The following is a 15,284-nucleotide window of genomic DNA, read 5'->3' as shown; positions in this document are numbered from 1 at the left end:
CTGCTAAATCTGCTGTTTCATTAAGAAATGTCTCACTTTTTCTTTTCAAAGTGCTACCATCCATGTTAATTGTAACCTGTAACACTTTCTTACCCGTAATAAAACTTCTGTATGGAAGGGGTGGCATTTCCTCATCCATGGGAGCAGCTATGAGAAAAAAAAAGGCTTTGAAGTCTGGATCCTTCTCATTCTTTGCAGTTTTCTTAAAGGAAGGCCTCCTAGTTCATTGAAAGAAGATCCTTGGGTTTTTAGCCATAAGTATGCCTCCGAGTGCAGGATGCCAGTAAAGGTTAAGGGGTGGAATGAGGATATGTGAACTGTTTGGAAGTGGTCACTGAAAATTATCAGATTGTTGCTGTTGAAGTGAGGCAGGTCTCACAAATGTGCAACCTACCATTGGAGCCCAAATGAAGATCTTTGAATGTAGTGAGTTCTGATATCACTCTTAGGAACTAATGCATAGGCTTTTGAGTGTATTGTATACAGCCTGAATCAGCTTGCATGCTCAGTCTTAGAATAGTGTAGATGTCATCTTTGTTGTACAAGTGTGAAGGAATGCATCATCAAATACCTTCTGTGTATTGTGCAAAATATACATAAGGGGTACTTAATTGTACAGTTAAAAGGATTGGGGAGGGTGAGATCTTTGAACTAGGTTTCTTAATTTCTGTCACTTCCATGTTTTGGTTACTAGAAGTCCCTCCCTCCCTAATTTATCTTGAACAAGCGGCTACAGTTGGACAATAGTCCCTTAAGTCTTCAAGTAAATGATCGTACATTGTGAAACCTAGGGGCACTTCCAGATTCACATTGCAAACAGACTGTTTGCCTTGTAGACCTGTAAATATATTTTGTGAACCACTACTGGTAGAGATTCCCTGAACCTGTGTTGTATTTCCTTATTTGTTCGTAATGATATGGTCAATAATAACAAAACCAGCACAAAACTGTTTTTATTTACTGAGAATAAATATTATTTTATAGACGTTTAAGCCAGAATTATCTGGAAAGTAAGACCAGGATTTACTTGTACTTTGGATTTTTCCCCTGTAATCTGAATTGCGGGGTGGTATTTTTAACAGAATTTTGGAAATAACTGGTTGTGTTACTAGTTGTATTGCTTTCACTTGTTTATTCACTACTTCTTCCTCCTTTCTAGGTGTTTGTGTCCAATAGTGGGAAGTACAGTGACCTTGGTCATCCGTTTGGATACCTTAAAGCAAGCACCACTTTAACTTGTGTGAATCTCTTTGTGATGCCATACAACTATCCTGTGTTACTTCCTCTCCTAGGTATGTGAAATATTGTGTAGGGAGAGCCAGTTAGAAGCCACAAAACTACTAGAAAGTCACTCTCTCCACTAATTTAGCTTTAATTGATGGAAAATTTGTTGTTTCTTAATAAGTGGCATATAGTCCATGTTAATGCTGGACTCAATAGGCCATAGTTATTTCAGGCATTATGTTGCTTTTCACTAATAACTTAATTCTGTCAGTAATTTTGCACTTGTGATATTGATTGCTTGGCATCTGTTTATGGAAAATGTTATCACCTGCCATGTCACACTTTTTCTTACTCTTCTCTCATCTAACTGCTGTTTTTGACAGCTGATGACTTTTGAATGCATTTGACACATGATGGAATTTTCCATTTAAAAAATACAATACCACAATAAATTGAGCAGTGTGTGCATTACACAATACTTTAAAAAGCTCTGCAGAATAGGTGGTTGTACTGTGGAGGCTTTTTTTGTCTTGTCCTCACTGTTGACTGGACACTTTTGGCAAACAGGGATTGCCCACACCAGTGCAAAACTTTTTGAACTGCATTATTTTCATCAATCTTGTCAGTGTTAAGTTTATTTACTTACTGTTGCTTTTACTAATTTCATCTTCTAGTTATACCAGTGGTTTAGTCATTGAATTGCTTTAGTTTCCCATAGCTGTGAAAATTGTCGCATGTTGGACCTCTTATCAATCCACCCCCCCCCCCGGCCTTCAACTAGCCCAGTTGCTGTAATCCCCTTTCTGAAGTCCGCATACATGTCTGTCAGCTGTGATCTATTCTTGTAGACCATCGTGAAGAACTTTTGCATATTTTATTTAAATAATTATGTTGCAGCAGTTTTTTTTTTCAAGAACTTTGAGTATTTTAAAGTAAGCTGAGAAGCCTAAAATAAGGAAGTTTAATTCTCACAAATGAGGGAGACACTTCCAGGATTGTTACAAAGCATGTATCCTTTGCCTTTATCCAGTACCAAGGCTGTTAGATTACTTGAATAAGCTATTTGGTTCCAATTTGGTTTAACAGTGCATCAGATGTCTTGTCAGCAGTGTGTGATTGTTTAAATTTTCCACAGAATGCAGCCATCAAAGCCTTCAAGAAAGCTTCATTTAAGACCACTGAAGCATAGCTTTTCTGTTTGGGACTTGAACTTTAGGTTAGAGAAGCTAAGTTAGATTTTTCCTCCTTTTCAACCAGCAAATGAGTTAAGTTAAAAATACTTTTCTAGTTGCTGTTAGATGTGATAGATTTTCAGAGTCAGTTTTGTGTAAACCTTATTTTGATGCGTTGTAATGAAAGGGTATCATTAAAGACATAGTCAAAATTTGTATTTACAGTGACTCCACTACTACTTTGTTTTTATCCAGACTAATCACCTGCTTTTACTGGAGCTACACATACAATGTTTTGGTAGAACAGCTAATAATTTTATTAAAACTGATCAACTTTTATACTGACTCTGTGACAATTCCCACTATATTGCCTTTTGCTGTGATAAATATAAAAAAAATTGCAAGAGTTAATAAGACATACTGCTGGGCAGCATCAGCAGCATATTTTAGAAGAGAATCTGAGCAAAGATACCTTTGTTGTCATATAACCAGTACAAGCTGGAAGAATAGTCCAGAGGTAGGACAGGTGTTGGCATAGCTGTGCTAGAAGGTGATTCTGTAACTTGTCTACCTCATAGTAATTATGTTAATACTGTCTGAGGATCTGCACAGGTTTTGCTTTAGTACTGTAGTGACCCCTCCCCAGAGGAAGATGGTACAGTCGTATGTAATGTACTTGTAATAGCAGTACATCATATAAGAGGAATCATTTTAACAGTAAAGATAGCCACCCCCCCCAGAAGATTGTACATTGTTTTTATTAGACAGTCACTTACATTCTGTTGTCGTAGCTTATTTGTTGTGGTAATGGTGGTTTACTGCATTCACAGTTCCCTTTGAAGGCCAGAAGGGAAGAATAGAAGGCTCATAGCAGCACTAACTGTATACAGAAGTCAGTGTGTCATTCTTCAGCTGAAATTCCATGAAGTAGTGACATAAGACCATCATGGACCTTCATTAGCTGTGGATGCAGCTAATCAGTCTGCTCTGGTGGAAGCAGAGTAAATGGTGGTTAGTGCAGATGTTGTAACTTACTATTAAGAGTGACCTTTCCTCAAAGATATGCTGTTATGGTAGTTGCACACAGTTGTACTAGAACACTTTGTACTCTACCTGGTTTATTATATATTTTGGATTTTATTTAATTTGGGATTTTAGATAATTTTACCCTATAGTACTTGGTAAATATTTCCAGACATTTATGGGAAGAGTGAACCCAGCCAGCTTCAAATTGAGTATCCTCTTGTAGATCACCTGATATTTTTTAAGTATTTTTTAATCAGTGGCATGGCATAGAGGGCTAAAGCCCTGACTATGTCCAAGGTGACTTGGGTTCAATTAGCACCTAGGGTGTCTGAGTTGCTGTCAGGGGAGGATGCCTATCCCAGAGGGAGGGCATGAACCTGGCACACCTCATGGAAGATCTCAGCAGAGGCTTGACACTCCTGGCAGTAGTACAATGCTAAACTAATATCCTCTGAAGTCTCACTAGCTCCAGATGTGGGTCAAGCTTAGCCTGAGGGATGCTAACACTATTTTGGTATACCCAGTAAATTAGGGGAGGACTTGGGACAAGCCAATGATCAACTGTGGGAGCCCAAAAGAATCTAAAAAAAATATTTCTTGCTTATAACATCAAGCCTGCCATTTAGAGCTTTTGATTGCTTGACTGCTTATCAGGGGTCAATACTAGAGAGATTTCAAGATACCTTATAGGCAGGATATTAAAGAAAATGTGATTAAAATGACTTCCTCTATTGAAAAAAAATGTTACTGTATTAGTGAAAGTTTGCTTGTGATGCAGTGTCTGAGTTCATTAGCAATACTTGTGGCTATTAGAATTCCTACTTGGCTGTTTAGCAATAAGGCGGAAATCTGTGGTGCCCCTCAATACTGAATCAGTGTTTGGAGAAACCCTCTGAGAAAGGCTGCTTGATGGGAAAGACTGTAACAGCTTTCAAATGCGTGCAAAACCCTTGCCTACTCTTCTTCTTCCTAGCTGCTTTCTGCTAGAAACATCAAGCTCCACAAAGTAGAATAAAGAGCAACTTCAACAAGTTATCACAGACATTCCATGTCTCTCAAACAAGGTTTAAATTATATGCACTGGAACTTTTTTAGATTGCCATCCCACCCACAGAAAGTTCCTGTTTTATTTCAAAATAAACAAAAAGTTACTAATTGACTATTTCAGACATGGTTGCTCTGTAATAATTTCTGAAGAGCATGTACTCAAATTTTCCAAGACACCATTACCAGATTCAATGTAATGCATACACCTTTAGATTTAGCATTCTGCTGAGCCAGAAATGTCAGTGCATGTTAAAGCAGCATGGTTCTTTGCATTGTTTTGTAGTGCTAGAAACAAGGAATTAAGGCCTTAATTAGATGTAGAAGACCTCACCAGATTTTGATGGAAATTAATTTTGATTGCTGATTTTAACAAAACTGCAATCTCTAATAGATCATACCTAGATGGCTGCTTTGAAGATGGAGGATGCTTGTTGGGATATTTGCATATTGTCCCTCACAAAATATGTTTAAGATTCCAGTTGTCCACTACTTTTCAGCTTTATCATCCTGTCTTTGCCTGTGTAATAACCTGACAAATGTAGAGGTTTCCATGGTTGCCTGACAGCCTTGTCACAGACAAGTCATCAATTTGTTTGAAACGGCACCTGTCTTTTTTTAAAACAGCATGAGATCAGACCGGTCCTCCTTTCTCTGTGACTAGGACTTGAGTGCAGCAGGACTCTGATTTGTCAGCAGTTAAAACATCATGGGCCACCTAACTTGTCCTAGTCTTCCCATAGCTTTGTGTGCAGAAGGACCCTTCTCCAGATATCTTTTCCATGTAACACCACAAGTCAAATCTACTGGCTTTCCCTAGGCAACCGTTTATTTTAGGTGGTGTTTCATTGCTGTTTTTGCATGTGTGTTGGTGGAATTCTATGATTTTGCAGCACTTTTATTTGTGACATCTTAATTTTTGATTTTGTGGTTAGCAATTCTGTGTTCTTTTGCCCGATTCTCTTGCCACTTTTTCTTTTGGACTACTATCTGTATGTTCATACTAATTTTTGAATTTTTAGGAGGCATTACTGTCATAGCTGATAAAACTACACATTTTTAATATTTTTACTTGATGTATGCAAGTGTCAGAAATGTATTTTTCAGTCTTGGGAATTTCTTTTGTGTTTATTTTAATTACCTGAATAAGTAAGAACTCTTCTAGGCTCTAAATAACAGATGTAGTCTTCTTCTACTGTGGAATGGACCCTACTGATAATTTTTAGAGCACATCAAATGTGCTTTTTGTGTCTGACTTTCTTCTTCCTTAGGCTTGTAAAATTTGTAGATGTTGCTGTTCATCTTTGCTTAGCTTGCAGTGGAGTTTCTATTGTAGGAAAGTAAATATTGTGGGAAGAAATATCCAGGAAATTGTTATGGCTAGGCTTGTATAGGCCCTAGGGTCGATAGCCTAGTACCAACCTATGAACCTATTATCTGAAGTAGTTAACTTCATTTTATCAGCAACCTGTGGGTATCGGATCCGAGCCGGCAGCTTTCCTAGCAAAAAATCCGAGCTCCAAGCTCCTCCCCCTACCCACAATACCCTGCTACCTCCCTCTAGTCCTCAGATCTCGTTTGCCGTGGCTTCTTGAAGCATCTGAGAATGAGCTCCTAGCGTTGGGTTTGTGAGTTGGAAAGTTATTTAAACTTTTTTTCCCTTAAAATCTCTTTAAACTAGGTGGGTGTGGTACCTTTCATCCCTTAAACTATTTTTTTGTAGTTTTCTTCGCCTTAGCTTTAGTCTATATTTTATTTTCCACTCCCCCTTATGTCTGTGTGTGAAGGTGTGTGCGTGTGGGCGTGCTCTTTTCTAATATGTCTGAAAGCCCAAAAGCAGTTTTTTCTAAATGCTCCGAGTGTGGCCATAAGCTGTCCCCAGCGGATGAACTACCTGTGCAGCCTTCAACCCCAGGGCTTTGAGGGATAGGAGAACCAAGCTAATCCTTGCGGGCCTTTTGCCCCCTGATTCGGCTTCGTCGTCCTCCTCCCCCTCTGTGGCGCCAGCCGCTGCTGCGACTGCTCCACCGACCGTTCCCGCTCCCCTGGCTGGGATTCAAACTCCCTCTTCGGCTCAGGAGGAAAGGGACTCCAGAAAGAGACGAGAAAGACAAGGAGCGTGATAGGGACAGGCATCGTAGCCACTAGAGGTGGGCCGATTCAGTTCCCTCGGCCCCACCGTCTAAGCAGCTCGCCTCCCCCTTAAGGTCTCCGGGTCTTCCCCCTCCCGGCTTGGTTCTTCACGGTTTTCCCTGGAGCTGGAGGAGGAGACCCGGTCACCTTCGAGGTCGTCTAGGCGGCCTTCCCGGCCAGCCTCGGCAGCCTCATCCAGAAGTTTATCCGATGCGGACATGGACCGGATGATGCGTCTATTTCTTCAGGCCCAGCTGCAGATGGGAGTGTTCTTGCCTCCCCCCCCCCTCTGGGGGGGGGAGCTCGACCCCATTTTTCGCCCCCATTGCTCCTTCTCCGACCCACTATCTGGGTTCGGAGCTGTCTGATCCGGGTAGCTTCTGAGCCGGGGTGATGGCGCCGACAGTAATTCCTACTTCAGCGCCAACCGCACCTTCGTGTCTGTCGGGTTCTTTTTCGGATCCGAGCTCTCAGGGCTGTGAGCTGAGTGTCAGATCTGGAGGGGTCAGTGTGCATTTGGCTCCATTGAGGTTGGAGCGCACTGTTCTTTCAGATCCGATCGGGTCATCTCCGGCGCCGATCCACACGTCGGATCCCCGAGGGGACTGCTTTCTGATCCTAGGAAAAGCAGCTCACCCTCTGCATTCGACGTCGTGGAGAGGGTCCTTTCGAGGGATTCGAGGCCGGCCCCAGGTTCTTGCTAAGGATCCACCCGCCATTCCCTCTTAGACGGGCCTGTCTTCCATCATCCAACCCCAGGGACAGCCTGCGCCTACGTTCCAGATGGTTCCTGTAGAGGAACAGGACATTGTTGGTGAGCCCTCCTCGGACAGCCCCCTCGAGGAGGTCCCTCACAAATGAAAGTGTAAGAGGAGGCACTTGGACTCACCCAAGTCCCTCACAGAAGACACAGACTTTGAGGAAGGGGAAGGTTCCCCCAGGTCACCCCCCCGAGGACGTCTCCTTTGGAGACATTATGGAAATGCTTCGTATTAGAGGGAGGGTGGTCAGCCCAAAAGCCTTCCTCGGATGAGTCTGTGTTTCTGGAGGCGTTTGACGCAGGCCCATCTACCTCTTGGGTGTCCCCTCCCACTGATCCCCTGGTCAGCCTCATAACTACCAGGGCATGGAAGGAGCCAGACACTGTGGAGCCAATACCCAAGAGACCGGACAGGATCCTCAGCCTCCCGCAGACAGGACAGTTTGGAGCAAGGGTGCCCCAGTAGATGCCATGGTGGTGGCTACCACCAAGAAGGAACTGGCACAGGAGAGTTCCTTGGTACATCCTCCAGACAAGGAGTCTCGGACAATGGACCGCCTCGGAAAGTGGATGTTCACTTCAGCAACCTTCTCTGTAAGGTCACTGAACTATATGGCACATGTAATTCGGCTCCAGCGGGACCTAATCAGAGTATGCTGGGTTACCCCCAGAGTCCATGTCGGTCGAGGGCCTTCTCAGCTCGAATGGCCACTCTTAAGTCTATCACAAACACCTCTATGTGGCTTCTCTCCCATGCCATGGAGGGAGTGGCTAGAGCCAGCGGAGCAGGCATTGTCTTGCGACGACAGGCCTGGCTATGTCTCTGCGACTTTGCAGAACCCTTCAAGGCATCCTTCGCGAATGCCCCTTTTGACGGTTCTATGCTTTTCGGCAAAACTGTCCGCAATACGCTACTCCAGAGCGAGAAGAATGGGAAGACGTCTGCCGTCGGGATCTGCTTTTCGGCTCCTCAGTGGTCTTTTTCCAAGAACCAAAATGGACAGAAGAAGATGTGGTTCTGGAAATCTCAACAATCGCGTTTCGCTCCGGACCCCTCGTCCTTCAGAGGCAGAGGAGGACAGGGTGTACGCTGGCCCAGAGGCAGAGGGGGGGGTGCCAAAGAATTTAGGGTCAAGGGAACCATTTTCCGATCGACCCGCGCAGCAACCCTGAGGGGTTGCCCAACTGCTCCTCTCTGGAGGCAGTCGGGGGGGCGCTTCTCGGAGCATCTAGCACATTGGGAGCCCATTACAACAGATCGCTGGGTGCTGTGAATCATATCCAGAGGTTACTCAATTCCATTTCTAAGTTCTCCTCCCTGATTTCCCACCCAATCAGGGAGGTAGCAGCCTTTGAAATAAAGGAGCTGCTAAGAAAAAGAGCCATCCAGCACGTCCCCCCGGTCAATCCGGATCAGGCTTCTATTCCAGGTTCTTTTTGGTGCAAAAAAAGACGGGGGATTTACGGCCAATTCTCGACCTGTCCACACTGAACCTGTCAGTCGCCAAAAAAAAGTTCTGGATGGTCACCATTCAATCCATTCTCCCACTATTACAGGAGAACGACTGGATGTGCTCCATAGACCTCAAGGATATATACTACCATGTTCTAATGGACAGGCGATCCAGGAGGTTTCACCGCTTTCGGCTGGGAGCCAGCCATTATCAGTTCAGGGTCCTACCCTTCGATCTCACCAGAGCCCCCAGGGTGTTCACCAAGGTCATGGCAGTTGTAGTGGCCCACCTGAGACTTCAGGGAATACAGGTTTTTCCTTACCTGGACGACTGGCTCCTAGCCACCCCCACCAGGCATCTACTATGTTCAGCCAGGGACTATTTCCTACATCTCACCCACCATCTAGGGATCATGATCAGCCACAAGAAATCCTCCCTTCAGCCTACTCAGATCTTGGGTTTCATAGGGGCCAGAACAGACACAATTCAGTCCGAAGTCTTTCTGATGATGGACAGACTCCGCAACCTAAACCTCCACATTTTGGCTCTTCTACAGTCCTCGAACCCTCCAGCAGAATTAGTCCTAAGGGCTTTGGGGTCCATGTCAGCGGCCATCGACCTGTCACCGCTCGCACGTTTGAATGAGAATTTTTCAATGGACCTTACAGGTCCAGTGGTCCATTCTACGACATCCTTTGTCTTCCCGTATTCCCCTTGGCAAGGTTTGCAGGGAATCTCTACTTTGGTGGCTCCATTCCAGGGACCTCCGGGAAGGGCGCCCCTTCTCCATGTCCCCACCCCAAATCACAGTGACCACGGACGCGTCTCGCCTTGGGTGGGGGGGTCATTGCATGGGCAGAACCGTCCAAGGCACATGGACTCGCACAGAGACCTTTTTGTGTATCAATGTTCCGGAGATGAGGGCTGTGCTTCTAGCGTTGCAGGCTCTCCATGCCCTTCTTGCTCTAGGGACTATTGCAATTCAAACAGACAACATGTCAGTGGTCTGGTACATCAACAAGCATGGGGGGAACCAGATCTTACCCACTTTGCCGAGAGGCCATGAGAGTATGGGAATGGGCGTTATGCACCAACTGCTTTCTCATAGCAACGCACATACCAGGTCGGTCAAACATTCTAGCGGACAAGCTGAGTTGAACTATCCTCTCACCTTAGGAGTGGTCTCTGAATCCTTTAGTAGCGAAACAGATCTTCCTTAGATGGGGTCAAACTTGCTGCGATCTGTTCGCGTTGCCTTCGAACACAAAGTGTTGCGAGTTTTTCACTCTAATTCCCCCATCAGGGGAAACCCCCAGAGATGCTGTGGTTCATGCTTGGCCATCCGGTCTTCTTTATGCTTATCCTCCTCTTCCGTTGATGACAAAATTCTTGCAGAAAGCTCGTCGGTTGGGGAGCAGAGTTATCCTCATAGCCCCATTCTGGCCTCATCAAACCTGGTTCCCATGCCTACGGTCTCATCAAGTGCATCCTCCCTGGATCTTAGATCCCATTCCGGATATGATTTCTCATCCCTTGGGATTGAAAACCCCTGACCTGGACAACCTCAAGCTCTCGGCTTGGTTGATCCAGTTCCATTAATGGCTAGGACTCCCGGTATCTCATCCTCAGTTAAGGCTATCCTGGTGGCCACTCATAAGCCTTCTACCAGGAAAGTCTATAAGAGCAAATGGAAGCATTTTTCTATCTGGGCGGAGCATGGGGATTTGGATCCTTTTACGGCTCCTATTCCAGCAGTCCTCGACTTTTTATCCCACATTTTTCATCAGGGCACTAGTTCTTCAACTGTTAAAGTTCAATTGGCGGCTATCTCCCACTTTCACATTGGAAACAATTTTGGCCCCCCAGCTTTCTTCTAAGATCTGCAAGACCTTCCTGAAAGGCACCTTTCTTTTAAGACCACCTGTTAAGGATGCAGTTCCTCCATGGAATTTAACCCTAGTTCTCCAGGCTCTGACTGGTCCCCCTTTTGAGCCTGCAGCTTCGGTCGACTTAAAGTATGTATCTTGGAAAACTGCCTTCCTGATTGCTATTACCTCAGCTAGAAGGATATCGGAGCTTCAGGCTCTTTGCAGTAAGCCTCCATACATCATTTTTCATAAAGACGGAGTTTCCCTCAGGACTTAATCCCTCCTTTCTGCCTAAAGTGGCTTCCGAAGCCAACATCAACCAATCCATCAATCTGCCTGTCTTCTTTCCTGATTATCACAACAACGGAGAGTATAGACGTCATTGTCTGGATGTACATAGACAGTTGTGATTTTATTTACACAGAACGGCTGTTTTTCGAAAATCGGAACAGCTTTGTCTCATTTGCGAAGTCCTGTTTGGGTAAACCAGTGACAAAGCTAACCTTAGCTAGGTGGATTTCCCAATGCATTCTTCTCGCATGCAGAAGCTCTGTTCGACCTGAGCCGGTTCGGGCGCATTCTACCTGTTCTGTGGCTACTTCTGCTGCCTTCTGGTCGAGGGTCCCTTTGGATGACATTTCTTCTGCAGCTACTTGGGCTTCCTCTCATACTTTCATTACACATTATAAATTGGATCTGATATCCAGAGGAAGGGCATCTTTTGGCTCTGCAGTGCTCTGGAATATCCTTCCATGAGGACCTCCCAAGTTGTTGGTAGCTGGGGACTCTGTCCCACAGGTTGCTGATCAAATGAAGTTAACTACTTCAGATAAAGAAGTTATGTACTCACCATAGCGTTCCATCTGAGTAGGTAACTTCATTTGTCAGCAACCAACCCCTCCCTCCATCCCCCTGACCTGTAGTTCGTCCCTGAAGGATTATTGTGTTCACTTCCCATATGACATCAGGTTAGGATGTTCAGGTGGTTTTTCCCTTTTTGTTATTGTAGTATTCTGTGATACTATGGCAAGCTCTGTCTGAAGACTAGAGGGAGGTAGCAGGGTATTATGGGTAGGAGGGAGGGGCTTGGAGCTCGGATCTTTTGCTAAAAAAGCTGCCAGCTCGGATCCGATACCCACAGGTTGCTGACAAATGAAGTTACCTACTCAGATGGAATGTTATGGTGAGTACATAACTTCCTTTTCAAGGGCCAGCTATGCAATTTTCTGATGTGCAACAATTTAAGAGCAGTAACAGGCAAGTGTGTGCCAAGTCCAGAATTGCTGTGTTCTAGGTACACTGGTCTTTGAATTGAACATATGTCAGAAGTGGGGGTGCTGTGGCTGCATCCCCCACTGGGGACTTCCCCCTGCCAAAAAAAAATGCTTTTCAAGTGTAATAGCATTTTTCACACACCACTTTTATGTCCAAGGATCTCTCAGTTCCAGAAGTTCTAGATTCAAGCAATGACCATAGTCTTTTTAAGAGCTGTCTCCTTAGTTTTGTAAAATCTGTCAAAGTTACTGTTTATCTGAATGTTAGTTGATTTGTGGTCCTCACATTTGGTTCTGAGTTGAATGGCACTAGTTCACTGTTTAACCCTCTCACCTGCCTGGTTCTGGTGTCTCTGTCCGTCGTGATCACATCTTTTCACATCATGGTTTGCTTTTTAGGTAACTTAGAGAAGTATGCAGATGCTGACATTGGTATGCACTTGTTTTTATTAACCTAATCATTCTGAGGAAGTTGACCTCATTCCAAGTTGAACAGAGTTTTTCTGCTCAGACCCTTTTACTAGCCTGGTCTTGCTTCATTGGCAATTGTCTTATATCTGTTGATCGACTAGGTCAGTGTCTACGTCTTATCCTGCTTTGTAAGGGTTAGATGCAGGACTGCTTTTTATGGCCATTCACTCCATGCTGCATTTTGTGTCTACTTTCTCATTGATTCTTTGATCTTGACTGTTGGGTCACATGTCACCTTGGTCTCTGAGATTGGTGCATAAACTATTGATGCCTGTCTTTACCCCAGATCATCACTAAGCAGCTTGGCACTGAGGATTATTTTTTTCTCTGGGTGCCACTTCATAGTCGAGAGTTTTGACACTGATCCTCTTTTGGAATTATGCTAATTAGTTGTAGATACTGTTTAGTGCTGAGGTGACTCTTCAGAATCAGACTGTTTGGCAGTGATAGGGTTTTCAGTTGGAGCCAACATTGTTCAATTCCAATCTCAAAAAGGCTTCTTCTATTCGAAACAATATGTCCAGTGTTTATTTTCGTCCAATTCAGCTGTGCTTCTTGGTTCAAAGGCTCTGATTGCTCCCCCTACTCAATTCCCTAAACTCCACATCAGTACCTCAGTTCTCGTTTGCTGCCTGAAGTATTCGGTCTCGTTTTCAAGGTCTCTTGTGAACTGTATCCTTGAGTGCAATTTTTTTTTGCTTAACTGTTTTCTTTCTCCTCCTCTACCAAAAAAAGTTTTCTGTCCAGTCATTTAGTTAATGTAGTTAAACTTAAGATTGCTACTTAGAGTTGTCAGTTTGACTAGTTAGAATTAGAACTGTTTTATAGTTTGCTTAGATAACTGTTTATTTTTGTTATAGGTGTGTTTAATGCTAGTGTATTAGCAAAGGGTTAACTTAGGTGAGAGACTAATTTACAGTGTGTCTTTTTCACAGATAGTAAAATTTTAATTGTTGGACTGTAGTTTTTTCTAGCGTTCTTGCTTCAACTGTGAATCATGACTGTCAGGCAAGGGTTTATTTAAAAAGTATACAGAGTGCAGGCACAAGCTCCCTCCACAGGTCCCGCACTCCTGTTTTAATGCTTGGGTGATGCCCATCTCAGCACTCAATGTCAGGCCTGCTCATTCTTTAGCTCCTGGGCTCTTCATACCCGGAGGAAAAAGTTAATTGTAAAGAGCCTTCTTCCCCTTCAGATAGTCTGCTGCACCATTTATTACTACTACTTCCTCCCTGTTGGGAAGGGCAAGAAAGCCAAGAACAAACAGAAAGAAAGGAAAAAAGAAAAAGTAGTCAGGAAAGACAGGCAACAGTATAAAGAAAAACCTAAAGAAAGAGTAACCTGAATTGGACAAGTCCTGTAATATATCACGAGATCCAACACTCGCATCTGTTTTGGATCTGAAGATTCCCAGATGTTTAGAACAGTCAGTTCTTTGGGTCCATCCATCTCCTCTTCAACCTCTATTTTCCATGGATCTGGTGAGTCCCAGACTGCACTCTGATCTTTCAGGAGAGGAAGTACTCTAGACCATCTTCAGTGGTGTTTTCTTCCTGCTCTTCTAGAAGTCTGAACAGGATGTCTTTGGGATGATGAGGAAGTTCCTCCGAACACAGATTCAGCTAGGGGTTCTCTCAGTACTGTCCTCTGGTAATGTACCAGGTTATGATCTGTCTACCCTTCCTACTCTTTCTTATCCGAGCCTGGTCCATCCCTCAAATTTGGCTATTTCGGATCTGATGTGTCCTGGAGCGCTTTTGACAGAGCCAGTAGTACAGGTTACTTCTACTCCAGCAGGTTCCCTTCCTCTTTCAGCTCCGAGCTGTTTGTATCTGGGAGAACTCTGAGCCAAAGCTTCATTGCCTTGGTTCTGGGGAAAGGGTCGGCACAGAAGCTGTCAGAACAGTCTCTTCCCCTCGGTGCCTTAACATACCACTAGGTCGGTCACTAGATCAAGGCCTGTCTGTTCCAAAGCTTCTCTCCTGCCAAGGAGTGGGACTGGTCCTACAGGGCCAATAGCATCTTCATTCTTTTGAGGCTGTTGAGTAGGTCCTTTCAAAACTAAGGGATAAGGTGCTTCCATTCAGTTGGGTTCCAGCCAAACTCCCAACTAGTCAACTTCTGCTTCCCACCTTCCTGTTCGGGACATTCATCTTCATAGACTTCGCAGGTTGCTTGTTATTTTAGCCCCAGGTTTGATTTCAGAACCTTCTGTCCCTCCCCCAGAATCTGTCATAGAAAGCCGACATAACAATGGAAGCACTTGGACTCTTCTACTGAGTCCATCACCAAAGACAGACACGGATGAGGGTTAAAGTTTCCCTTGAACCCCCTGTGGAGAAATCACTGTTGGTAAAATACTTGGTTTGATGAAGCAGAGAGGGAGAGGTGGTCCAAAGATAATCCTCCTCCAGATGAGTCCATGTTCCTGGAACCAGCTCATCTTCATCCTGAGTGGTACCTTGCTATTGATCCACTCATTTATTTGATGGCTGAACTGGCCTGAAAGAATCCTGACATGGTGGAGCCTATCCCTAAGAAACTGGATACAATTTTAGCACCAACGTACTGCAGACATTGGAGCAAAGGTCCACTGGTAGACTCCATGGTAATAGTGGCAGCCACATAGAAGGAGCTATAGACCAATACTTGCCTTCTGAAGATGTATAAACTATACATCGGCATTGATGCTGACAGAGTTTATAGTCATTTAGAAAAAAACTCAATTGTGGCAGTAGAACAAAAAGGTAATAAAGTCGTGGAACAAAAGATCATTTAATATTATGTAAATTCATAATGGAGAACTGCAAAAAGGGGCAGAATCTAAGTATAGCATGGATAGACTAAAAAAAGCATTT

The 15,284-nt window shown here is 44.2% G+C and overlaps 1 protein-coding gene across 1 annotated transcript in view; it reads left to right on the top strand.

Moving 5' to 3' along the window:
• The window catches only part of LOC122806148 (integrator complex subunit 6-like), a 1,076,381-nt gene that overhangs the window by 25,176 nt on the left and 1,035,921 nt on the right, over positions 1-15,284 (top strand). Inside the window, exon 3 of the mRNA XM_044076385.1 lies at positions 1,160-1,292. Coding sequence (XP_043932320.1) covers positions 1,160-1,292 — 133 coding nt within the window. The remainder of the gene's footprint in view (positions 1-1,159; positions 1,293-15,284) is intronic.

Source organism: Protopterus annectens, chromosome 7.part0, assembly GCF_019279795.1.
Source record: "Protopterus annectens isolate FY-2018-M chromosome 7.part0, PAN1.0, whole genome shotgun sequence".
In the NCBI taxonomy this organism is placed as follows: domain Eukaryota; kingdom Metazoa; phylum Chordata; order Ceratodontiformes; family Protopteridae; genus Protopterus; species Protopterus annectens.
The sequence above is the reverse complement of the archived record's forward strand: the minus strand, read 5'-3'. Positions and strand labels throughout refer to the sequence as shown.